This window comes from Phoxinus phoxinus, assembly GCF_949152265.1.
Source record: "Phoxinus phoxinus genome assembly, chromosome: 2".
Classification (NCBI taxonomy): domain Eukaryota; kingdom Metazoa; phylum Chordata; class Actinopteri; order Cypriniformes; family Leuciscidae; genus Phoxinus; species Phoxinus phoxinus.
This window is the reverse complement of record NC_136877.1, coordinates 48,667,624-48,693,449: the sequence shown is the minus strand read 5'-3', so window position 1 is coordinate 48,693,449 and position 25,826 is coordinate 48,667,624. Positions and strand designations below refer to the sequence as shown.

The 25,826-nt window shown below is 39.2% G+C and overlaps 1 protein-coding gene across 3 annotated transcripts; it reads right to left on the bottom strand.

The window, feature by feature from the left end:
• f13a1b (coagulation factor XIII, A1 polypeptide b) lies at positions 1-24,597 on the bottom strand. Of its 3 annotated transcripts, none has more exons than XM_079605374.1 (16): positions 24,240-24,429; positions 22,967-23,082; positions 21,157-21,467; positions 19,527-19,715; positions 16,184-16,432; positions 15,930-16,048; positions 15,005-15,112; positions 13,219-13,396; positions 11,274-11,412; positions 10,471-10,574; positions 10,303-10,391; positions 9,578-9,731; positions 9,227-9,502; positions 7,804-7,964; positions 3,254-3,390; positions 1-1,972 (listed from the first exon to the last, which is right to left on the bottom strand). In XM_079605374.1, exons 3-16 carry the CDS (start codon positions 21,437-21,439, stop codon positions 1,831-1,833), a joined length of 2,328 nt encoding a protein of 775 aa, XP_079461500.1. In that variant the 5' UTR covers positions 21,440-21,467; positions 22,967-23,082; positions 24,240-24,429; the 3' UTR covers positions 1-1,830. The 3 variants fall into 3 exon arrangements, with proteins under 3 accessions (XP_079461500.1, XP_079461501.1, XP_079461499.1); XM_079605375.1 differs by having other exon boundaries at positions 22,890-23,082; positions 24,240-24,323; XM_079605373.1 differs by lacking the exon at positions 22,967-23,082 and having other exon boundaries at positions 24,240-24,597.
• Positions 24,598-25,826: the final 1,229 nt, after the last annotated feature.

The window sequence follows — 25,826 nt, the reverse complement described above, 5'->3', positions numbered from 1 at the left end:
AAATCCAGATGTAACATTTATTTGACAGGTATAAATGTATCATGCCAATTACACAAGTAATTAAAAGCCAATTCAGAAATAATAGATGCATGACATACATTTCTCAAAGATGACTCTAAAAGTAAGCAATGCATTCCTGACAGAGACACACAGCGGTGTGTGAGTGTTTTCCAACGGGAGAACACTGACACAGCACTGTATGGGGGTTCTCCTAAGTTCTTAATCTTTCTAATATTACCAATGACTGCAATGAAATTAAGACCATTCTACCAATCGCACTGAGACATCGAAAATGATACCAAACATGAAAAGGAAAAACAATAGAGTTACAAGATACATCATATGTGATATATAGGCATTCTTAGTGAACTTTTGGTGACTTGACTCAGGGGGAGAGGGGGATGCAGAGATAAGGGAAAAGTGTTTGGACAGGACAATGTCCTATGCTCTGTCTTTGCGATCTTCTGTCCAGGGTGCGTTTTATGGCTTTATTGCAGGGTGAGTTTTATTTTAACAGGAAAATCAGTTCTTACAAGCTTCTCCGCCGGTCTATACGGTAATTTCGCTACAGTGCGACAGAGAGTAGCGTGGTTATGACGCAATCGTTAGCCTATTTTTACAAAAACTGCTTCTACGGGGCCATAACGTAAGATACAAGGTAATGGAGCCTTTTATACATTGTCGTGTTTCTTTAGAAATAAATAATGGACAAATGGAGTCTTTAAGCACCTCAGATGTAAAGTTATTCGCTGTCAAAGTGACGCCAAAATGAATGGGAGTCAATGGAAGGTTTCCGGGTGCTGGATTACTCCCTTGCTGAGCATGAGATACACTTCTCTGCCGAGGGAAGTGGTGTGGTTTCGAAGGTCAAAGGCGAACAACCCACTAATTACTTAATGTCGCCACCAGAGGTCGCACAACTACAATTTACTGAACAAAAACACAGTAATTTTGGTGAAAGTCATAGCATTTACAGTAACATTTTTAACCATTTACACCTCCATCACACTGACAGCCAAAAAAAAAAAACAATGCCATAACCTAAACTACTATTCTGAGGCGTCCGAACCTGTACCTCTAGATCATTGGGTGTCCAATCCTGCTCCTGGAGGGGAACTGTCCTACAACGTTTACCTCCAACTCCAATTAAACACATCTGAACCAGCGAATCAAGATCTAGGCACACTAGAAACTTCCCCGCATGTGTTGAGGCAAGTTAGAGCTAAACTCTGCAGGACAGCGGCCCTCAGGACTGACCCGTGTCTTCAAACATCATGCGAGTTCAGCAAACGGATCACAGAATATCTCAATGCCACCTTCTGATCATCAGAACTGAATCATTCACATGCTGCCAAAAACTCCTTTAAAAGTCGGCTCCTCAGAAGCTCGTTGAATAATTCACACACATATGGTCTTTTCTGTAAAAATGACCCTACAATGGGCACTGCATTTGTATTTGAATGATTGATTTTTCCTGTTTTATGCATTAGTTAATATTAATATAATGAGGAGATTCATTCATTTTAATTCAATAAAAAAAAGTGTTGTGGAGTGACTTTCACTCGACTTTGTGTTTTCTGTGCTTATTTTCCTCTTAAGTATTTTATGGTCAAGAAAGAAAAAAAACGTTTTGTTGATTTGTTTATTCATTTTATTTGAAACCTACGGATATAAGAACATATTAATTGTAATAACTGTATTTTCGACTAAACATAATATAATGCACTGGTAACATGCTTCAGTTTGTTTATAGAGTACATGCTATGCTGGAGTTTATATGGTATGTCTCTCTGGTCAAAGACTCCAGGTGTGTGTTCCTCCTCTTCATCCTCATGGCTGTATGGTGAGCTCAGTCTCTCCGTACACCTGTCTGAGCGCAGCACAGTCCAGACTCGCCAGCAGTTTAGTGGAGCCGGCCCGGCGCGGGCTGAACGTCTCCGTCCACATTATAGAGGTGCCTGGAGCAATCAGACTGAAAAACACATCACACACACACACACACACACACACGTCAGAATGACACAAAACATGCAGGACAGACTTACATTCATGCATTTGGCAGATGCATTTATCCAAAACAACTTGCATTGCATTCAAGGTATACAGAGTTAATGCATTCCCTGGGAATCAAACCCATGACTTTAGTGTTGTGAATCTCACATATCCTCCTGAGACCCAGGAAAAAAAAGTTTTTTGAATTTAGTTTTTTTTCATGTCATCACATTGTTTAGAGCATAAGACACAAATGGTATGTCCTCTGTAGTGGACACTAACTCAGTTGTTTAAGAAATAAAATGACATGAAATGATATGATATGTATAGGCAAAACCAACAGGATTTTTCTTTCAATCATTTTGGGGTTTCAGGATTTTTTAAACCAAAATTTGTATAAAGATGATTCTCAACTGTGTTATGAAAGATGTAACGGAATGCATTCATACACTATTTTACTTTATGCAATACGTGGGTAAAATGGCCATAAAATAATATCCCCATTCAATGTAATGTATCTATACACTGTATCTAATTTGCACATTAACGTGTTCTTGGAGCAATATTTAATGACAAAAGAAGTGTAATAATTGGAGTAATGATAAGCAACATTTTAATAATAATATCTAATATTTCATAGGAGGAATATTGATGTATGATTTATTTCCATATTCACTTATTGTGTCTCCCAAAATGCCTGATAAATATGATTTAAGTCCTGGTGTCCTCTACAGTGGACGTGTGTGAAATCAATGCCCTGTTCGGTAACAGAAAGTCATTTTTTTATTTGAAACCCCATAACGTTTTCCTGAGATGTTGGTTTATTAAATACCAGTCCGATTTAAATTACAATTAATTATCATATATCCATAAGAGTGCTACATTTGATCACTCAATTAATGTCAGACATTTTTAAAGACCCAGGAGAAGTTGTTTTCATGGTGAAACCTCCAAACATTTGTTATCTCTGAAAAGCCCTGAATGTGCTCTTTACAGGACATGTGACACGTATAGTGTCAGAGAAATTCACTAAAATATAATGTCCACTACAGTGGCCAAAAGTCTATTCCTGGGTCCCAGGAATATATACAAAAAGGAACCATTTTTTGCACCGCACATAATTCCCAACACTAATTACTGTAATATGGTCATTTTAACATATATGCATTTTATTTGACTTCTATGCATTGCATTTAAAATATATGTAATATGTACAGATATGTAGATTTCGATGTGATGGTGTGGGTCAGACAGTGGTCACCTGTACAGCTTGTGTTTGAAAGCCATGATTCCAGGACCCTCCATACGCAGATCCACATTCTCCAGACTGAACTTAAACGGGTTGGTGAACTCGACGGACACGTACATTTCCTCGCTCACTCGTGGAGAACCGGTCACCTATACAGAGAGACACAGCAAAGAGACGAGAGAGAGAGAAAGAAGAGAGGCATGAACTAGTCTCTAGTCTACCAGTAGAGGGCAGCAGATTCATTTACTTTCAGTTATCAACAGCAACTTACAGTCCATTCACACAACATTTTGTCAGTATGTGTGTTACCTGGGAACAGAACCCAGCTTTTATTTTTACACACACACACACACACACACACACACACACACACACACACACACACACACACACACACACACACACACACACACACACACACACACACACACACACACACACACACACACACACACACACAGGTAAAACTTAAAAAATTAGAATATGGTGCATAAGTTCATTTATTTCAGTAATTCAACTTAAAAGGTTAAACTAATATATTTTATAGACTCATTACATGCAAAGTGAGATATTTCAAGCTTTTATTTGTTATAATTTTGATGATTATGACTTACAGCTTATGAAAACCCCAAATTCAAAATTAGAATATTGTGAAAAGGTTTTCATAAGCATAATCATCAATATTATAACAAATAAAGGCTTGAAATAGCTCACTTTGCATGTAATGAGTCTATATAATATATATTAGTTTCACCTTTTAAGTTGAATTACTGAAATAAATTAACTTTTGCACCATATTCTATTTTTTCAAGTTTCACCTGTATAATATATTAATATATGTTTTTATAATCATATTTTTTATTTATTTATTATTATTAACTTAAAATCTCAGGGGTACCTCAAGTAAATATTTTAGGTCAAATGGATTTGTCTGACCAAAAAACTTAAATTTAATTTAAAAAAAAAATAAACCTACTAATACAGTTAATATGATTAAACTTATGATATAAGTAAACTTTAAATGTATATTGCTTTTATATGGTTTTATTTGTATATAATAATATACCCCCTCCTTGAACTGCCACCTTAACGTGGTGGAGGGGTTTGAGTACCCGAATGACCCTAGGAGCTATGTTGTCCGGGGCTATATGCCCCTGGTAGGGTCTCCCAAGGCAAACAGGTCCTAGGCGACGGGTCAGACTAAGAGTAGTTCAAAAAACCCTTTATGAAGAAAATTAAAGCAAGGACCGTGACGTCGCCCGGTATGGCGCAGCCGGGGCCCCACCCTGGAGCCAGGCCCGGGGTTGGGGCTCGTATGCGAGCGCCTGGTGGTCGGGCCTCCCCCCACGGGGTCCGGCCGGGCTCAGCCCGAAGGAGCGACGTGGGGCCGCCTTCCCGTGGGCTCACCACCTGCAGGAGGGGCCGTAAGGGGCCGGTGCTTAGAGGATCGGGCGGCAGTCGAAGGCGGGGGCCTCGACAACCCGATCCCTGGACACGGAAACTAGCTCTAGGGACGTGGAACGTCACCTCGCTGGCGGGGAAGGAGCCTGAGATTGTGCGTGAGGTTGAGAGGTTCCAACTAGAGATAGTTGGAATCACCTCTACGCACGGTTTAGGCTCTGGAACCACACTCCTTGAGAGAGGATGGACTCTTCACCACTCTGGAGTTGCCCATGGTGAGAGGCGGCGGGCTGGTGTGGGTTTGCTCATAGCCCCCCAACTCAGCCGCCATGTGTTGGAGTTTACCCCGGTGAACGAGAGGGTCGTTTCCCTGCGCCTACGGGTTGGGGATAGGTCTCTCACTGTCGTGTGTGCCTACGGGCCAAACGGCAGTGTAGAGTACCCGGCCTTCTTGGAGTCTCTGGGAGGGGTGCTGGAAAGTGCTCCGACTGGAGACTCCGTCGTTCTACTGGGGGACTTCAACGCCCACGTGGGCAACGACAGTGTTACCTGGAGGGGCGTGATTGGGATGAACGGCCCCCCTGATCTGAACCCGAGCGGTGTTCAGTTATTGGACTTCTGTGCTAGTTACAGTTTGTCCATAACGAACACCATGTTCAAGCATAAGGGTGTCCATCAGTACACGTGGCACCAGGACACCCTAGGCCGTAGGTCGATGATCGACTTTGTGGTCGTTTCATCTGACCTGCGGCCGTATGTCTTGGACACTCGGGTAAAGAGAGGGGCGGAGCTGTCAACTGATCACCACCTGGTGGTGAGTTGGATCCGATGGCGGAAGAGGAAGCTGGACAGACTCGGCAGACCCAAGCGTACTGTAAGGGTCTGCTGGGAACGTTTGGCCGAGTTTTCTGTCAGAGAGATCTTCAACTCCCACCTCCGGCGGAGCTTCGACCGGATCCCGAGGGAGGCTGGAGATATTGAGTCCGAGTGGACCATGTTCTCCACCTCCATTGTCGAAGCGGCCACTCGGAGCTGTGGCCGTAAGGTCTCCGGTGCCTGTCGAGGCGGCAATCCCCGAACCCAGTGGTGGACACCGGAAGTAAGGGATGCCGTCAAGCTGAAGAAGGAGTCCTATCGGGCCTGGTTGGCTTGTGGGACTCCTGAGGCAGCTGACGGGTACCGGCAGGCCAAGCGAACTGCAGCCCGGGTGGTTGTGGAGGCAAAAACTCGGGCCTGGGAGGAGTTCGGAGAGGCCATGGAAAATGACTATCGGCTGGCCTCGAAGAGATTCTGGCAAACCGTCCGGCGACTCAGGAGAGGGAAGCAGTGCCCCACCAACGCTGTTTACAGTGGAGGTGGGCAGCTGTTGACCTCAACTGGGGATGTCGTCGGACGGTGGAAGGAATACTTCGAGGATCTCCTCAATCCCGCCGTCACGTCTTCCATTGAGGAAGCAGAGGCTGAGGGCTCGGAGGTTGACTCGTCCATCTCCCAAGCTGAAGTCACCGAGGTAGTCAAGAAACTCCTCGGTGGCAAGGCGCCGGGGGTGGATGAGATCCGCCCTGAGTACCTCAAGTCTCTGGATGTTGCGGGGCTGTCTTGGCTGACACGCCTCTGCAGAATCGCATGGCGGTCGGGGACAGTACCTCTGGGATGGCAGACTGGGGTGGTGGTCCCTCTTTTTAAGAAGGGGGACCGGAGAGTGTGTTCCAACTACAGGGGGATCACACTTCTCAGCCTCCCCGGGAAAGTCTATGCTAGGGTACTGGAGAGGAGATTACGGCCGATAGTAGAACCTCGGATTCAGGAGGAACAGTGCGGTTTTCGTCCCGGCCGTGGAACACTGGACCAGCTCTATACCCTCTACAGGGTGCTGGAGGGTTCATGGGAGTTTGCCCAACCAATCCACATGTGTTTTGTGGATTTGGAGAAGGCATTCGACTGTGTCCCTCGAGGCGGCCTGTGGAGGGTGCTCCGGGAGTATGGGGTCCGGGGTCCTTTGCTAAGGGCTGTCCGGTCCCTATACGACCGGAGCAGGAGCTTGGTTCGCATTGCCGGCAGTAAGTCAGACTTCTTCCCGGTGCATGTTGGACTTCGGCAGGGCTGCCCTTTGTCGCCAGTTCTGTTCATAATATTTATGGACAGAATTTCTAGGCGCAGCCAGGGGCCGGAGGGTGTCAGGTTCGGGGACCACACGATTTCGTCTCTGCTCTTTGCGGATGATGTTGTCGTGTTGGCCCCTACAGACCAGGACCTTCAGCATGCACTGGGACGGTTTGCAGCCGAGTGTGAAGCGGCTGGGATGAGAATCAGCACCTCCAAATCCGAGGCCATGGTCCTCAGTCGGAAAAGGGTGGCTTGCCTACTTCAGGTTGGTGGAGAGTTCCTGCCTCAAGTGGAGGAGTTCAAGTATCTTGGGGTCTTGTTCACGAGTGAGGGAAGGATGGAACGGGAGATTGACAGACGGATCGGTGCAGCTTCCGCAGTAATGCGGTCGATGTACCGGTCTGTCGTGGTGAAGAAAGGTCAATCTACGTTCCTACTCTCACCTATGGTCATGAGCTTTGGGTCATGACCGAAAGGACAAGATCCCGGATACAGGCGGCCGAAATGAGCTTTCTCCGCAGGGTGGCTGGGCGATCCCTTAGAGATAGGGTGAGGAGCTCGGTCACTCGGGAGGAGCTCAGAGTAGAGCCGCTGCTCCTCCACATCGAGAGGGGTCAGCTGAGGTGGCTTGGGCATCTGTTCCGGATGCCTCCTGGACGCCTTCCCGGGAAGGTGTTCCGGGCACGTCCCACCGGGAGGAGACCCCGGGGAAGACCTAGGACACGCTGGAGAGACTATGTCTCTCGGCTGGCCTGGGAACGCCTCGGTGTCCCCCCGGAAGAGCTAGAGGAAGTGGCTAGGGAAAGGGAAGTCTGGGCATCTCTGCTTAGACTGCTGCCCCCGCGACCCGGCCCCGGATAAGCGGAAGAAGATGGATGGATGGATGGATAATAATATACAAGTATAATATACAATAATATACAAGTATATGATTAAAAGGTTAATAATATTAAAATTATTTGTATTATCTATAGCTTTTTCAGTTCCCTCATCAGCGGCAGTTTGGGAACCCCTGGGTTTAATAAATGAGAGGTACAGTAATACTAATGCCTGACCTTCACTATGAGTTTGGGGTTGTGCATTGTGATGACTCTCATCGCTGTTATGATCTGTCCCGTCTCTTTAATCTTTCCTGTAGCGATGAAGTGGATGTTTCCCTGTTCCACCAGTTTGTGCATGTAGTCCTCGCCGCGCACAGACACTTTCTCCTCCTTACCTATCGCCAGCAGGGGGAGCGTTACAAGCATGAGTAAAGAAGCAACAATCATATTACACTCTCTCCTGGGGCTGGGGTAAAAAAAAATTACATTTCTACAAAGATATTTGTATACTGATATCGTTTCTTTAATCCAGATAAGTTATCTTTTATTTTATTCTGTGCCTTTTTCAGTTGATGTGTCAGTTGACAGCTTAACTAAATATTATTTGTATCACACCGACCAACCAATAAATTATAATAAGCTTTGTGCTGTTACTTTTGATGTGAAACAAAGTCTTAGGTTTCAAATTCTGTCATTTTATTATGAATTTTACCATTTTGGCACTCTTCAATGTAGCGTGACAGATCGCTGTTCAAGCGGCACGTTAACCGTTCATCTACTCCTCTTTACTAATAGTTACAGCTCCAAATAAACATGAATGAACATCAGAAAGTATGTTAAAAGAAACGGTACAACCGTGTTTCAACCACAGAAATACATCAATAAAACGGCTTGTAAACAATATGCCACGTAACATTACATTCACCTTTAGAAAAGCTGTTCAATGACCATAAACTCAATAGTAAGAAAGAAAAAAGAACTCTAGAGGAGCATTTTGCTAAATATATGCATTAAATATTCATAATATTTTTTTGCTTAACCTGTTCTTCAAAATTTAATTTGTGTTTATATAAATCTGTTTACGGGTGAAACTCGAAAAATTAGAATATCGTGCAAAAGTTAATTTCAGTAATTCAACTTAAAAGCTGAAACTAATATATTATATAGACTCATTACATGCAAAGTGAGAAATTTCAAGCCTTTATTTGTTATAATTTTGATGATTATGACTTACAGCTTATGAAGACCCCAAATTCAAAATGAGCATATTATGAAAAGTTTTCATAAGCTGTACGTTGAATTACTGAAATAAATTAACTTTTGCACAATATTAAAATTTTTCGAGTTTCACCTGTAAATAAAAAAAAAAACGTAAAAGTAGAAACATAATTATGTCATTATTACTATAACGTTATTATAACAATAACAGTAACAGTTTGTATACATCAGGTGCTAACTTTAACCTTTAAATTTATATTAATGTACCAACTGACATTATTCCCTGTATAGTTTACAGCATTATTATTATTATTTTTCTTGACATGTCCTGTAACTGATAAATATCCAAATGAATCGATATCAAAACGAGATCTTCTGCAAACTTGTGAATGGAGAACCGTGTGTGTACCCAGCCCTACTCTCTCCTGTGTGTACTCACTCTGCAGTGGCTCCAGTTTCACTTTGGGAGTCTTAAACACAACCTCGCCGCTCGGGACTCCGGTGTAATACACCACAGTCCCGGTGACGTACACGTCTGCACTGCGCCGCTGCTCGCTGCGGTTGTTAAACTGCAGTGTCACGCTGAAGTCGTCCCCCACGCGAACGTCCAGATGAAGGATCTCCACATCCACATCGCCCGTAGGAAGAGAGGAATTCTCCCTCTGACAGCCGAACTCCTCCGCTTTCTCCAGCACACGGCGCTCCTCTGCGCTCCCTGAGGAAAGAAAGGTTTAAAATGGAAGGCGATCCTGGTTATCAGACATTTATATCCAAGAGCAACTCCTCTCACCTTCAGGAAACTTGTATTGATTGGTGATGTCTCGACGGCCATCGTGCAGCACGGCTTTGGTCAGAACCATGCGGCCCACGTGAGAGGTATTCACCTTCACCGGGTCCAATGTGCCGTCTTTATGTCTACGGTAAAACACCACGTCACTGTTCACCTGCAGAGAGAGAGAGATAGATTAGATGGATGGACAGACAGACAGACAGACGGACGGACGGACGGATAGAGAGATAGATGGATGGATAGATAGATAGATAGATAGATAGATAGATAGATAGATAGATAGATAGATAGATAGATAGATAGATAGATAGATAGATAGATAGATAGATAGATAGATAGATAGATAGAGGAGATAGATAGATAGATAGATAGATAGATAGATAGATAGATAGATAGATAGATAGATAGATAGATAGATAGATAGATAGATAGATAGATAGATAGATAGATAGATAGATAGATAGATAGATAGATAGATAGATAGATAGATGGATGCGTGAGCTTATTTTGACCATTAGATCGAAAGATCTGAAAACACAAACATTTCCCGCCCACAGACCCTCCCCTCGAAGAAATCAGGACAGAAATGTTTGAAAGTGGACAGAAGAGACAGATTAAAACAAGAGTAAACAGGATTGTGTCTCCCTCGCCTACTTATGATCCGATCGACCAAAGCGCATCTTAATGCCAGGAGTAAACAGAGCCTGTCACATGGCTTGCATTACCTCAGCAAAGACAAACGGGGCATCAAACGGGTAGCAGATCTGGCCGTGTTTAATGGCAGCCACTGATGCAGGTCCGCACCTGAACATACCTGACAGAAGAACAGCCTCAATGACATCACAGAACAACAAACAGGTGTGTGTGTGTGTGTGTGTGTGTGTGTGTCCTACCATCACTTGTCTCCTGTGGCGTAGCGTCCACAACCTGCCATCCTCCAAAGCCCGAGGGCAGATCGGGTCTCGCCATGAAGCACTCGTTCCAGCAGTGATAGTTCCTGCAGATGAAGATAAAGCAAGTCATTTACTGCATACGCCACATTCAGCAACAGGGTGAGAGATGGACAAGCCCTTGGGGTAACAATACTGCCGAAAATGAACAAAAAATCCTCCTCAAATTCAAGATAAGTGGACAAAAAAGCCTTGTATAAAATTGGGCGTAACTATTAATACAATGTCAATACTATGCAATTGTGTTAATACATGTGTGTCATATATATAAAAAAATTGTGTGAAATTGAAAATCGTATTTTTTCCCCTGCCAAATGTGTTACCATGACATGTTGCATGTAATTTTAATTCATTATGCAATTTTAACTCATATTTAGTTATGTATGCAATGCATGCATGCATGTATAATGCATTGTAAAGGTATTCATAATATACTTTATAAAGCATTATTTCTCTTCATAAATAATTGTAACCAAAGTTAAAATGCATTATAATATTTAAATGCAGATTCTGAAATGGGTTGTTTGTCATGTTTTTTAATGCATTATACTTTTTTAAATCAGTATTATAATGTATTATAACTGTGGTAACAATTATTCACGAGACCGTACAACGCATTATAAGGTGCATTACAATACATAGTTAGTGCATTAAAATACTTTTATAATGCATTATCTGTATAGGCTTTAAGTAAAGTGTTACCAAAAATGGTATTGCTAAATTGCAGGCGATTAAAGAGCACAAACCAGATTGAATCCTTGGTGCGATTCCGGTCCAGTTTTCCGTTTTCGTCCAGAATGATGTCCATCTTCAAGTTTCCGTCGTTGTCGTGGGCGGAGAAGAAGTTGGTCACGACCCTGCTGGGGATCCCGAGACTACGCAAGACTGTGGGGAAGAAGGAGATGATAGTTAATCTCATTACACAGCTCTTTGACATGCTCGGTTCTGATTGGTCAGTATTTCGCCAATAATGATCGTTGTCAAAAGCAACGGTTTATTGTTTTGTGCAATGTAATGGATTTTAAGATAATTAACAGGTAGGATTTTAAAACACTTTTTTCTCAAATCCCTATTTCATGACCCCTCTGTTATTATTTATGTGGTGAAAAGCTGTGTAATAAGTGATATTTATTTATGAAACTAATATATTATATAGACTCATTACATGCAAAGTGAGTTATTTCAAGCCTTTATTTGTTATAATTTTGATGATTATGGCTTACAGCTTATGAAAACCTTTTCACAATATTCTAATTTTCAATTTGGGGTTTTCATAAGCTGTACGTCATAATCATCAAAATTATAACAAATAAAGTCTTGAAATATCTCACTGCATGTAATGAGTCTATATACTATATATTAGTTTAACCTTTTAAAGGGATACTTCACCTCTGTAAAGATGAATGTGTATTTAAAATGGGTCATTTATGTAGTAGAAATGTGAAATTATTTTTTAATTTGGATCCTTCTAGAAAATGTATTTGTGGCTCATGTGGATGAAAGACAACAACTCCCAGAATGCACTTGCTTCACTGCCCTACGAGGCCACTCCCAAGCCACGCCTACCGGTAAGAGTGCGCCGCTAAACAACAAGGCTAGGCTACTAGTGAGTCTCCGTGACGAGTCTGCCCGGGATTTCGAGATCGGCAAACATGTCCAGGATTCGTCTTTTGCGTTCTACAGTCGCCATTCATTGTGTTTCCTGCGGCGCGCAGGACGAGGCTGACGGCCGCGGGAGAACGACGCGAGGCCGGTGGCGTGATTACTGATGAGCGGCACCTGTGAGACGCACCGGTCTCGTATCTCTCATGGAGGAGCGGGAATTTTCTTAGCAATGTTAAAACGCACATCAACCGATCACTTGTTTAGCGTTCATGTAAACACTACATTCAGATTCAACAATCGGAATGAATTCAGTTAGATTTACACAAAAGGTGTGTGTGTAAACAATGAATGGCGACTGCAGAAAGCAAAAGCCGAATCCCGGACATTTTGGACGATCTCGACGGCCAGACATGTCCGGGAAAAAGAAGATGGTAACCGCTACTACTCTCCACAGAACAAGAGCCTGTTAGCTTAGCTTCCACATAAAAGATGGCTGACACCATTTCTACATTCTGTGAGTGAGATCCCTCTATGGGCGGGCTGAAAACATGCGGATCTAGCGCCTTCTACTGGCTGTAATCTCTAGCATCTGGCCAAAAAATCCTCAGATGACGCAAAATGATGATTTTTGCATCATCTGAGGATTTTTTACAGACAAAAAATACATAAATCTCTCGTCTCAGGGGGATATGAGGTTGAGGGAGGGAATTTGAACATCGGTAATTTGAAAATACTACAGGTTTTCTACTGATACAAAGCTTAATGCTAAATCCTGAAGTATCCCTTTAAATTGAATTACTGAAATAAGTGAACTTTTGCACGTTATTCAAATTTTTCGAGTTTCACCTGTACAGTGATATGAACTTGCTTGTTGGTCAAGGCTCAAATCTGCTTGCTAGGAACTATTTTTATTTGTGGAAGCTTTGTGTTGAATGAGCTAATAAAATAGATAAACTCAAATCAATATTTCATGTCTAATTATTCACTTATGTGGCGTGTAATAAGCTTGCATCTTGTCCTGGTGATCATGTGACCTATAAATGAACATCTTGTCCTGGTGATCATGTGACCTAAGTGAGCTCTCACAGGAGTTGAAGACGGCAGCGTAGACCCAGCACTGGGCGTAGCAGACCGGCGTTCCTCTGCTGTTGGCGTAGTCCAGGAGGATCTCCACGCTGCCGGTCCAGGACGTCGGTGGGACGCCGTATGTGTAATCTCCACTCCAGTTTCCCACCAACACGCCGTCGTCATCGCGGGAGTTCAGCTGTTTTGAGCCAGGGAAGAGGTGAGCTCAACAATAACTTCATGAAAGTTGAAACCGACATGTTGTTTCGCCAATAGCACACATTACAAATCATCATGTGGAAATGTTAAAAGGCTGTGTGTTTTTAGTATTAAAGGTGACCTGTTCACTTTTACATGGTGTTTGAACAAATGTGTACACAACCACCCTATAATAATAATAATAATAATCACAAATTGATTCCCCCTAAATCATAAGCAATGTCTCAGAACAAGCCGTTTGCAGATTCTTGCAGTGTGATGTCACAAATGCATAGGCCCCGCCCTCAACTTCTGACAGACTCCGCCCTATTAGCATAGACCCGCCCTCAGTGAGCTGTCCACAGTCCGCCATGTTTATCTCCTCGCCAGAGCATTCAAGAAATAAATGTATTCTTATTAAAGCTACTCCCTAGTGAAAAAAGTATACTTCATTTTATTAGAAATATATTCCCTTTATCAATATTACATTGCAAATATACTAACAAAAATGTTTACTATCTTTACATATATTAAAAGTATATTAGCATCCATCATGCTTTTACCTGTTTTCACAATACAACTTTTAACACACTTAAAAATTGTACTTTGGTATATTTTCTGAAAATATATTTTAGAAAAAATATACTTAAAGTGAAAATTCTGTTTATTTTTTAAAAGTGTATTTATTTGCACTTTACTTAAATATATTTTTAACTGTGAGCTGGAAATGATCATTGAAACAATGCATTGAAAGTATACTTTCAAAATACATTATAGTAGCCAATTGTATATTGTACGAAGTATAGCTAAGTTACATTTGTTTATTAATGTGCATTTGTTATTGAAGACAAAGTATGCAATTTGTAGTTTGGAATAAGCCAAAGGTATTACTGAGCATATAATTTTTACTAAAATATAATACACTTATGGTATATTGCTTGTGTTTCGAAGACACTCGTAATGTACTTGTAACACAAAAAAATTACACTTTAATATCGCATGTAATTAGTCCCTACACAGGCATATACTTGAAGTATACTTGAAGTTGTTCCAATTTAGTACACTAAATACACTTAAAGTTATGCTTTACTACAATTTAATTACAACTAAAATATACTTGGTACAAAATGAGTTGTTCCAAAATAGCACACTTGAAGTTAACTAATCATGAACACACTTGAAGTACACTGATTATTAGTCTGGCTGCAAGTTTACTTACGGGTTTTCACCAGGGCTAGTTGTTCAATAAAGAGCAGTGAGTGATTTCCTGTTTTTCTCTTGTTGTTTGATTCATATTCACAGCAGTCGGTACTGTAGTTTACGCTGCTTTCACTTTAATCAAATGTAGCTACACATGCGATTTCTTTCCCTGCTGTTTACGTTCACAGACATAACCGACTATGCATATGTGAATAAAAGTATTATTTATCTGTCAAAGTATGACAGTCCGATGCTTTACCGTTAGCTGTGAACATTTACATTATAGTCCAAGTCTGGGACAGTGAAGCTCAGTTCCTCATGAGATGGTAAAGAATAAGTGAAGGCGATCGTTCAGCGTTCTGGAAACTGTAGCTGGAGTTTCTCTGGTTCAAGTGTGTGAGTTTCTCACCATGGCCGAGGCGACGCGGGTCACTTTAATGATGTCCCCGCGGTTGGACAGCGGCATATCTGCTTTATCCAGAATGAACAGACAGGCATCCAGGACACCAAACTCAAACTACAAAACAAACAATACAGAAAATTGCAGTATTTCTATTCATAAACACGAAAATATTATTACAGCATTTTAGTTATAATTAAGGATGCACAATATCCCTTTGTCATCACATATCAACACTCACTTAAAATAATTTAAAATACTAATATTTAATAATGCTATTAAATGTAATTTTTAGACAGTTTTAAAATAAATATCTATACTGTACATCAAGTTTACTGTACATCATAAAGTTGTACTTATAAAGTTGTGCATAAAATCACTTGTTGAATATAAAATTGTTTTTTTAATACATTTTTACTTTATAGTATAGAATTTTTGTAACAGTTTACGTTTAATTTGTTACCATTAATGACATTAACATTGAGCAATATAATTGTACTATTTAAACTATTGTGAATGTTAACTAATGTGACTTTTGATCTTATGCATTATGTTTTAGTAAATGTTAAAATGAACTGAGATTAATAAATGCGGTAGAAGTATAGTTCATTCTTAGTTCATGTTAACTAATGTCAGCAAATGCAACCATTGTAAGTGTTACCAGAGTTGTAATATGGGTCATTAAAATCAATTATTGTTTGTAACATTAAACTAATTATTGGTTTATTGATATTGCCACATATTTTATAATAAAAGTGCATGCCTAATAATAAATAAATGTTATAGAGATTTTTGACAGAGATCAAATGTGTCCCAAGTGTCTTTTATAAATTAAATGCATGGCACTCAGTTATTCCTGAACATTAGAGAGAGAAAAGTGCAATTAAACACATTGATCTGAACATTTAAAGCTCATAAGAAAGCCGCCGCAAACCTGTCCGTAGTTCCAGGCCCGTTCGGACACGTCGTCGTATGCTCCGTGATAGATGATCCCCAGCTCGTTCATAACACACTCTTCACGCTCCTCCTCGTCTTCCAAGAACACGGGATCCGCTTTCAAAGAAACATCAGTTATCACGCCTCACATCTTCACAGTTTCAGTGTGCACTGACGTCCATATGTTCAAAGATTGAGCCTATTTAATATGGGTTCTTCTACCAGAAAGAAAGAAAGAAAGAAATGTAAAACCTGATGACCACGGGTTGAAAAGGATGTAGACGTCGGTGCTCGGGTCCCTCCTGGTCCTGCGGATGCCGTAGGGCGTCACCACACCGATATATATCACATACTTTCCCACAATGCACTCTGGTGAGGGTGTGATGCCCATCGTGACAACATTGTCGCTGGTCTCTACGACCCGACCTCTCCAAAGACTCTGTCGATCCGCAGTGGGGAAGACGGGGATGTACGTGCCCTTACTGTACTGAGGACTCGGCCCTAGTGCACAACACAACACAATACTAGTATCACAGGCTCATACACATACACTATATATACACTACTGTAAGATTGCTAACACTTTACAATAAGGTTCATTAGTGGCCTTAGTTAACATGAACTAAGCATGAACAATACTTCTACAGCATAAATTTTTTAGTTTGAATTCATTTCAACATTTACTAACATTATTCAAATCAAAGGTTGTGTTAGGTAACATTAGTTAATGCACTGTGAACTAACATGAACAAACAATGAACAGCTGTATCTTTATTAACTAATAACATTAACAAATATGAATAAATACGGTAATAAATGTATTGCTCATTGTTAGTTCATGTTAGTTAATACATTAACTAATGTTAACTAATGAACCTTATTGTAGGTGTTACTGTAAGATTAAAAATATATATATAATAATTTTTTGAAAGATGTTCAGCAAGCTGCATTAATTTGATTAAAAAAAACAGTAATATTGTAAAATATTATTACAATTTAAAATAACTGTTTGATTTACATATTTTTTTAAATGTAATTTATTCATGTGATGCATAGTGTCACATGATTCAGAAATCATTCTAATATGTTGATTTGCTGTTCAAGGATTTTTTTTATTATCAATGTTGAAAACTGCTTAATATTTTTGTGAAAACTGTGATGCATTTTTTTCAGTATAATTTGATGAACAGAGAGTGCAGCATTTATTTGAGATAGAAACATTACAAATGTCTTTGTCACTTTTAATGCATCCTTCCTGAATAAAAGTAGAAATCGTTACTGACCCCAAACTTCTGCATGGTTGCGTATGGCAAAGTTTTCCAGTAAACAGAACCTTGTGCAATTAGCCAACAAGTTGACTTCCTTCAGCTCGTGCGCTCAGTTTCCTTAAATATCAGTGGCAATGTGCAAATATCTGGATGTGTAAATATTATCAAGAAAAAAAGAGAAGTGCACAAGGTTGTGTCACTGAAGGGAAGTGTGCCAACGAGAAGGGAAAGTGTTGATGGTGCTCAGAAGTTGCAGAACAATGACATCTCTTGTGAAATTTCAGGGTTAAATACATGCAGAAAATGCATAGTGAATTACATTTATTGCTGTGCTGGACAATATGCCTCTTTAAATAGTTCTTAGGTATTGCAAAAGGGGAAACCTGATCATGTAAGCAGAAGGAAGCTTCAAAAAACATGTACGCTCTTAAAAATGGAGATGGCTTCACAGCGATGCCATAGAAGAACCTTTTTTTGGTTCACTAAAGAACCTTTTTCCAGTTTAAGAAGCTTTTGCGGAATGGAAAGATTCTATGAATGTTAAAGGTTCTTAAATGGAACCATCAATGCCAATAAAGAACTTTCTTTTTTAAGTGAAGAATGCTTTAAAAAAAAAGGAAAGACTTCCAGATGACCAATTTGAGATATAGTGGTTGTTCATTTACACAATACTCAATTTAGACTAATAAACAATGGAATTTTGACTTTTGAAAAAAGTCATTGTTTTTTACGTCCTTAAGTATTAAAAGCGCTGATCTATGACCCATATTTATTATTTATTCTAGCCAGTACTAGTCATTATCAGTAGTATTAAAGAGTAGTGCAAACATTTAATATGTATTGATCTGCAAAAAAAGCAAACTTTTAAATGTATTACCAAAACGTATTGTTCATAATACTGATTATTATACTTCTTATAAACTTTTACAACAGATTTAGTTCTCAAATAACTGAGTCGCGACCTAAATATGATTTTAATTTACAATAAGCAATTCTAAAATTTGAGATTAGTAACTTACTTTTTGCGTTGCGAGACTATATCCTGGTTCATTTTTACCTAATCAGTGAGTTGCAATCGGATCAGTCCGATTTGTGAATGAATCATTCAGTGCGATGTGATTTGTGAACCAATTCAACAGGGGAATTGGAAAGAATCATATTCATGTTCTTGGGTGTCGGGTGGCGATTTCTTAAGTTCGAAATAGTGAGGAACGACATGTTTTTATGAAATGGACTAAAGAGTATCATGTTGTGCTTTGGAATGCACTGAAGTAAAAGTTTCCCAAAAGAAAAATACTTAAAGTAAGATACTTGAAATATCAGTAACTAAGTAAAACTACTTCATTATTGTCCACCACTGGGAAAAAGACTTGTGAACCAGTGGCGGCTCTTCAGGAGGGGAAATGGAGGCCAAGCCTACCCAAAACTTTTAAGTAAAAATGGGAGAAGGACGATTTAATGGTAATAAAATTCCCAGTTATTCATTTCATGTCTCAGAATGTGTATTTATTCTTTGTAATTTCACCTCTGTAAGTGTAACCGTCGCGAGCCTCTTCCGCAAATGTGCAGAATCTGCGAAACGCGATGTGGAGTGTTGAGAAAAGTCACATGGCAGAGGAGGCTTGGTATATCAACCAATCATCGACGAGACGTAAATTACAGTACGTTACATGTGACCCTGGACCACAAAACCAGTCACATGGTTAATTTTTTTTTAAAAATGAAAGCTGAATAAATACGCTTTTCATTGATGTATGTTTTGTTAGGATAGGACAATATTTGGCTGAGATACGACTATTCTGGAATCTGAGGGTGCAAAAAAAAAAATCTAAACATTGAGAAAATCTCCTTTAAAGTTGTGCATTTATGTTCACGATTGTGCTGCATTCACTCACAAAAATAAATGTTTTATATATTTACGGTAGGAAATTTACAAAATAAATGTAACTGATGTAACTATGGAGAGTAGAGATTTTGAATATTTGATCGCAACATTTTTTACTAAACTACCATTCATACAACAGCTACAAATTAAAAATGAGGGAAGACCCCATGTCTAAATTGGAAACAAGCTATACGGCCGTCAGCTTCACGAAACGACGAACGTGCTCTTTTAACACGGACATTTAAAAGGACAGAAGGATGGATTTTTGCTTCAAGTGATAGGCTAGGACTAGGTGAGTGAACTTATACATTGCCGGTCTATAGGTGAGCAAAAAGCCATTTTAAAGCAGTTAAAAAATAAAGTTTTGTGTGCCTACTCTATGTAAAAACCCACCAGCCGCCACTGTTGTGAACATGTTGAGCTGAATTCTCTGAAGACTCACCTATGACAAACTCAAGTGCAAACTTGTCCTCAGCCGGTTTGTAGGGCCGATTGAATTTGATCTTGATCTGGAACTCTTGAGCCCGACGCACGATGAGGAAGTTGCTGGCGTACAGGTGTGTGTGGTGCTCTTGTTTATTGAGCTCTTCGGGTCGTTTCAACACATCCACTTCCCAGACATCCAGATACTCTGAGGGACAGAAACAGGACTGTCAGCACGGTAAATTTACAATAAATACTCTACAAAAACAGTGGCATGACTCTCTCACAGAGGATGTCTTTCATTCTTTATCTCTGGGGGTTTGAAGGGAAGAGGATGACGAAAGACTCAAGATGTTACAAGATACAAGTGCTGTGCTTCCTGCAATAAATGTTGGGGACGAGAGCTCACTGTTATCTGGTGGAAACGGTAAACATGCAGGAAACGGTCTTCAGTGATCAGGATATTGGTTTCAGTTGACGGCTTTTGACTAGATAAGACCAAGCAAATATTTTAGTAAACAAAGCCTTTCCTTCTACTGTTGCAACCATCCAAATATGGGTGACTCTAAGGAAACGGTACCAAGTGTGTCTGCATGAGTTATTACTGATAATAAACGTTTTTGAATTTTACCTTTTTGTGCATGTAGTGCAAAATAACCTTTAAAACAAAAACTTTTTCATTTCAAATATTTGTTTGTATCAGCCAATTTTCATGTCCCTATTCATCACCATTACATTTTAATTGGTTATGCATAAAAAATTGCTTTAATAACTGACAATATTTTATCATGCTTTCACTTGATGTGTAGTTAATTTTAAATGCTTTATTCATTTTCATAGGAAATGCATTGGGATATTTTTCACTGGAAAATAGTGTCATTAGTGTCATTTTAGTATTATTTATATACTATTGGTGTTTATTCATATTTTTATTAATCTATTAATATTTTCAATTATAGTTTACATTTTAACAATTTTTTTATAGTGTAAATAGTTTATAATTAACTAATTTGTATACAGTTTTAGTTTAGTACTTAAGCTTAAACTTATTTTTCTCAAAATTTTCTAGTTTTTCATCTAATATTCATATTTAATTTTATTTCAGCTTTATTTCAGGTTTTGGTTAACAATAACACTGATAATAATGATATCATATTTAAGTGAGAGACATACCTTTTTAAAATTAAGTTTCTATGACAGTATCTGTTAAGTATCATTTTATTAAGTTGACACTTTGTCCAACTCAATTTGAGACAAAAATAGAGATACATTTTACAAAAATGCCAAGAATATTAATATTGATGATAACTGTAAAATAAAAGGCACACCAAATAAAATGGATTTACTCTACATATAATTTCTTACAGTGACAAGATTCTAGCTTTTTAAGGAATATTGCTGTTTATTCTAAATAATTTATCCTTGCACATTGTTTTTAAAATTCGTGCCTCATAATGTTGTATCTAAATTCCTTCCCTCTTGCAGTGACATCGCTTTTCTTCTCTAATGAAGAGGGCGGGGCAACCTGTCAATCATATGAGATCCACCAATAGCAAACCACACCCATCCAATCAATTCCCCATGGATAAAAATCAACATTTATTCCTGTTCGAGAAGCCATTAAAAAGTACAAATGTTCGCATTCTCACCATTGAGTGGAGGTGGTCCTCTGGGCATTAACATGAAGGGCTCAAACTCCTCCACTTTGCCCTCTTGTTGATTAGAGCTGGGTTTGGCTCCTGCACTGCGCCCGCGGTGGGACACGCGTTTGGGGCGTGCGGCAGGTGTGGCGGCGGGTGTGGCGGCGGGTGTGGCGGCGGCGGGTGTGGCAGCAGGTGTGGCGGCAGGTGTGGCGGCGGCAGGTGTTGCGGCAGGTGTGGCGGCGGGTGTGACGGCAGGGGTGGGGTCCTCTCGGGCCTCTTGATCAGCCATGGCAGGTACTGGTGTAGTGGCCACTAAACTGAACTCAGAAACAACATATACAGGTCAGCTCCACACATCACATACAGACTTCAATGATAAAACAATAGAACAGCCTCTTCTTTTGTTTACACATCCATGCATTTTTATAAAATGTGTTGCACAGAAAGTGTGTAATTTATGGCATCTGTTTTGCATTGACGATGAAGCACTGCACACAAACACAAAGCATGTGCAGCTGCAGTTTTATTGCAGGATTTGGCCTTTCTTCCTTTGATTTATAGGCGCATATGAAAAGTCCAATGTAGAAACGTAATGAGTAAGACTAATGAGTAAGATGCAGTTTGGCTTTTCTTTCTTTCTGTCATTATTTGAAAAAATGGCGACACTTTACATTAAGGTTTCGTTGTTAACATTAGTTAACTGTAATAGTTAACGTGAACAAACAATTAACAATACTTCTACAGCATTTATTAATCTTAGTCAATGGTCATTGTTACATTTCCTAATACATTTTTAAAATCCAAAGTTGTATTTGTTAACATTAGTTAATGCACTGTGAACTAACATGAACAATTACATTTAGTAATTAAGGTTAACAAATATCAATAAATGCTTAAAAAATATATTGCTCATGCATTGTTAGCTAATGAATTAACTAATATTATTAAATGAGACCTTAATTTTGAAAGTGTTACTGAAAAAGTATCTGCTTAACTAAATTAGTGTTTTGTATTTTATTTTCACATATAGAAACTTAAATAAAAAACTATTAAACTTGTGGAAATAACAAAATGACTTGCTTACAACTAACTTACTAACTAAATAAATAAATAAATGTAAAAAAAATAAATAAAATTATTTCTAAACCAGAAATGTTTTTCTGTACATTAGTCGTCATGAAACGGAAGCTATGATTGTCGTTTCTGCCCAATTGTGACGTATATCTGAGTGAAACTTATTCTCGAATAAGAATAAATGTAGGGCGGGGCTTGATTGATTGGCTGTGGTTTGCTATTGGTGGATCTCATGTGATTGACAGATTGCCCCGCCCTCGTGTCAGTAAACACATCATCAGAGAAGAGATGTCGCTGCAAGAGGGAGAGGGAGGGGAAGTTATTTTGATTAAAGATTATGAGGGCATATGAATTACAAAATAATAAAATAATGATGTGCATAGATAAATAATTTATAATAAATACTGCAATATTAAACAAAAAATAATTGTACATTGTGATTTCATGGTGACTTTAAGAACACAATATGGGAATAAACAGTGTGTGTTTTTACACAACACCTTGTGATTCCCTCTTTGGTGCTGTTAATGCAGGCGGCATTTCCCCATCCAAAGCCTTTTCCAGCGTTTCCCGGCATTTAAATGTGGAAAACGTATTTTTATGATAGGCTACACAATGGCTTGCTTTTACACTGGCAAAATGTGTCGCCACAGACACACAAACACCTGTGTGATGATGGATTACATAAACTGGGCGTCTCCTTGAATGAGGTGTGAAGTTTGAGGAGAAGTTTGCACCCCACCGGAGCCGTGAGTAACACCTCGAACACAGAGAAGTCTCTGTTCACTTCTGAGCCACGGCTGAACACACTTTTCCACACGTTATCTTGGCGAGGTAAACTAGACGGAAAAGCTGATGCTGATTTAAAAAAAACTAAAATAGTTTGTCAAGGTTTTGTTTTCTGCGGTTTCCACGTAGATATAAAACAGATGGTGGCACATATTAAAATAGTTACGTTTCGCAAACTACACAGAAAATTGGCTCTGTATGTAAACACTCAGACTTACTTTCACAAACACACACATAAAATGCATTTGCAAACACACACATATCTGCTCTAAAATCCAAAATATATCAATCACTTAAAATAACTTTAAAATTAAAACAATAACATATTATACTTAAAGACAATAACTTGTCCTTTGCAATCAATCAATTACTTTCAACCTATTTTTTTACACACACACACACACACACACACACACACACACACACACACACACACACACACACACACACACACACACACACACACACACACACAATCAATCATTTAGAATAACTTTAAAATTTAAACACATCTTTAAATATAACAACTTGTCGTTTGCAATTATCCAATACCCTCAATCAATTTTTGTGAACACTCACACACACACACACACACACACACTTATAGGATATCCGTGCACATATATGTTCTTCACAAAAAGTTAGTTGGAGGTTTTTGGATAATTGCAAATATACACCAGTACCGTTCCAAAGCTTTGGGCTCAGAGTCATTTTTTTAAATAAGATATTAATACTTGTATACAGCAAGGCTGCATTAAATTGATCAAAAGTGACAGTAAATACCTTTATAACATAATAAAATATTTATATTTCAAATGCATCGCAGTTGAACTTTTCATGCATCAAAGAATCCTGAAAAAATATATATCCACACAAATATGAAGCAGCGCAACTATTTTCAACACTGATAATAATAATAATACATGTTTCTTGAGAAGCAAATCATCATATTATTATGATTTCTGAAGGAACATGTGACACTGAAGACTGGAGTAATGATGCTGAAAATACAGCTTTGATTACATGAATAAATTACATTTTAAAAGATATTCACATAGAAAACGGTTATTTTAAATTGTAAAAAAAAAAATCACAATATATTTCAATAAGTATTTTTGATTAAATAATTGCAGCCTTAATGAGTACTCAAACTTTTGAACAGTAGTTGGCAATTTCCATCTTCCAGGGTGAACGCTTTACTATTAAATGTGTAAAAGTAAACTAACCTGGTTTATGTTTAGTTAGAAAGGCGGCGCTGGTCTGCAGACACTGGAAGCTGGAGTCCGGGATCACACCAGGACGACTTCTGCCTTCACTTTATATGGGGCTGGCAAAACAGTGTGTGTGTGTGTGTGTGTGTGTGTGTGTGTGTGTGTGTGTGTGTGTGTGTGTGTGTGTGTGTGTGTGTGTGTGTGTGTGTGTGTGTGTGAGAGAGACCTGGTGGTGGGCGTGTCTATGTATGCAGATTAGCATGACATTATAAAAGCAGAGGGTGTGTAGTGTATGTGTGAGATTAGAGTGGAAGTGCAAACTACTGCGTGTGTGAGTCTGTGATAGTGGCCAGAAATGAGACCAAAGAAAGACACAAGTGTGGAATGTGTCACATCCTTCTCTTTCGGCACCGACTCAAAACACGCAGAGACACTTTACTGTCAATGCCTAAAATATTCAGTAGCACTTTTGGGCAAACCTTGCAAATGCTATAGTGCTGTACAAAGGCAAAACATAGCAACTTTCAATAAAAATCATCATTTTACTGATAAACAACTGTAATCGGCTCTCTTAGATTGTGATCAGATAAAAAAAAATAAAAGTTGAAAATTGATATAAAAATCAATCATAATAACATAAAAGCCATTTTTTCGAAATCCCAGTGCTTCAAAATTACTGCATATTGCCTTTGTAAGTTATAATACTGAAAAGTTCCCTGTATTTCTACAGTAAACCGTTAATCTTCATCAGATCAGACTCTTTGCTTACTAGTAAACAACATCCTGACATCCTTTAAGCAAGATATATTCACCGGAGAAGCAAAAGATGCAGCATAAGATATTAAGACTTGTCTTCAGAGAATATAAGAGCATTAATCTCGTTCTAATGTCCATTTCTGCACTGCATTATGGCTCTGATGGCCAGTTTGAGTCATGTTTCTATATGGAAAAATCCCATTTTGCCAGTGTTTCCGAGGGAAAACATGCTGTTCAGACCCTGCGCGTGCTGTGGGAGACTATGAGTCACAGGCATGAGCTCACCTTTACATTGGAGAACAGGCAACTTTCTTTCACCATGAACTTTAACGCAGAAGATGTAATGCCTTGGTACAATATGAGTGCTTGTCAAAGCAGTTTGACCTTAACAAGTTACAACTAGTTGCATAACAGAGGGTGGATGCGGTCCACAGCTTATAAATGGGCTTTTCATGAACATTTTTGGTGGGCCAAAACTAAAAGGTTCGGGTTAGGGTTATGAGCATATATGTTATGTGCATATGTGACCCTGGGCCACAAAACCAGTCACATGGGTCAATTTTTTGGAAATTGAGATGTATGCATCATCTGAAAGCTGAATAAATCATCTTTCCATTGATGTGTGGTTTGTTAGGATAGGACAATATTTGGCTGAGATACAACTATTTGAAAATCTGGAATCTGAGGGTGCAAAAAAATCGAAACATTGAGGAAATCGCCTTTAAAGTTGTGCGTTTATGTTCACGATTGTGCAGCATTCACTCACAAAAATAAATGTTTTATATATTTACGGTAGGAAACTTCATGGAACATAATCTTTACTTAATATCCTAATGATTTTTGGCA

Excerpts from the sequence above, each read along its gene's own strand:
- f13a1b (XM_079605373.1), bottom strand. The coding sequence starts at position 21,439 with ATGGCTGATCAAGAGGCCCGAGAGGACCCCACCCCTGCCGTCACACCC. Across the intron at positions 16,433-19,526 it reads TGCACTTGAGTTTGTCATAG|GGCCGAGTCCTCAGTACAGT; the intron begins GTGAGTCTTCAG and ends GTTGTGCACTAG. Across the intron at positions 10,575-11,273 it reads CGCACCAAGGATTCAATCTG|GAACTATCACTGCTGGAACG; the intron begins GTTTGTGCTCTT and ends CTTCATCTGCAG.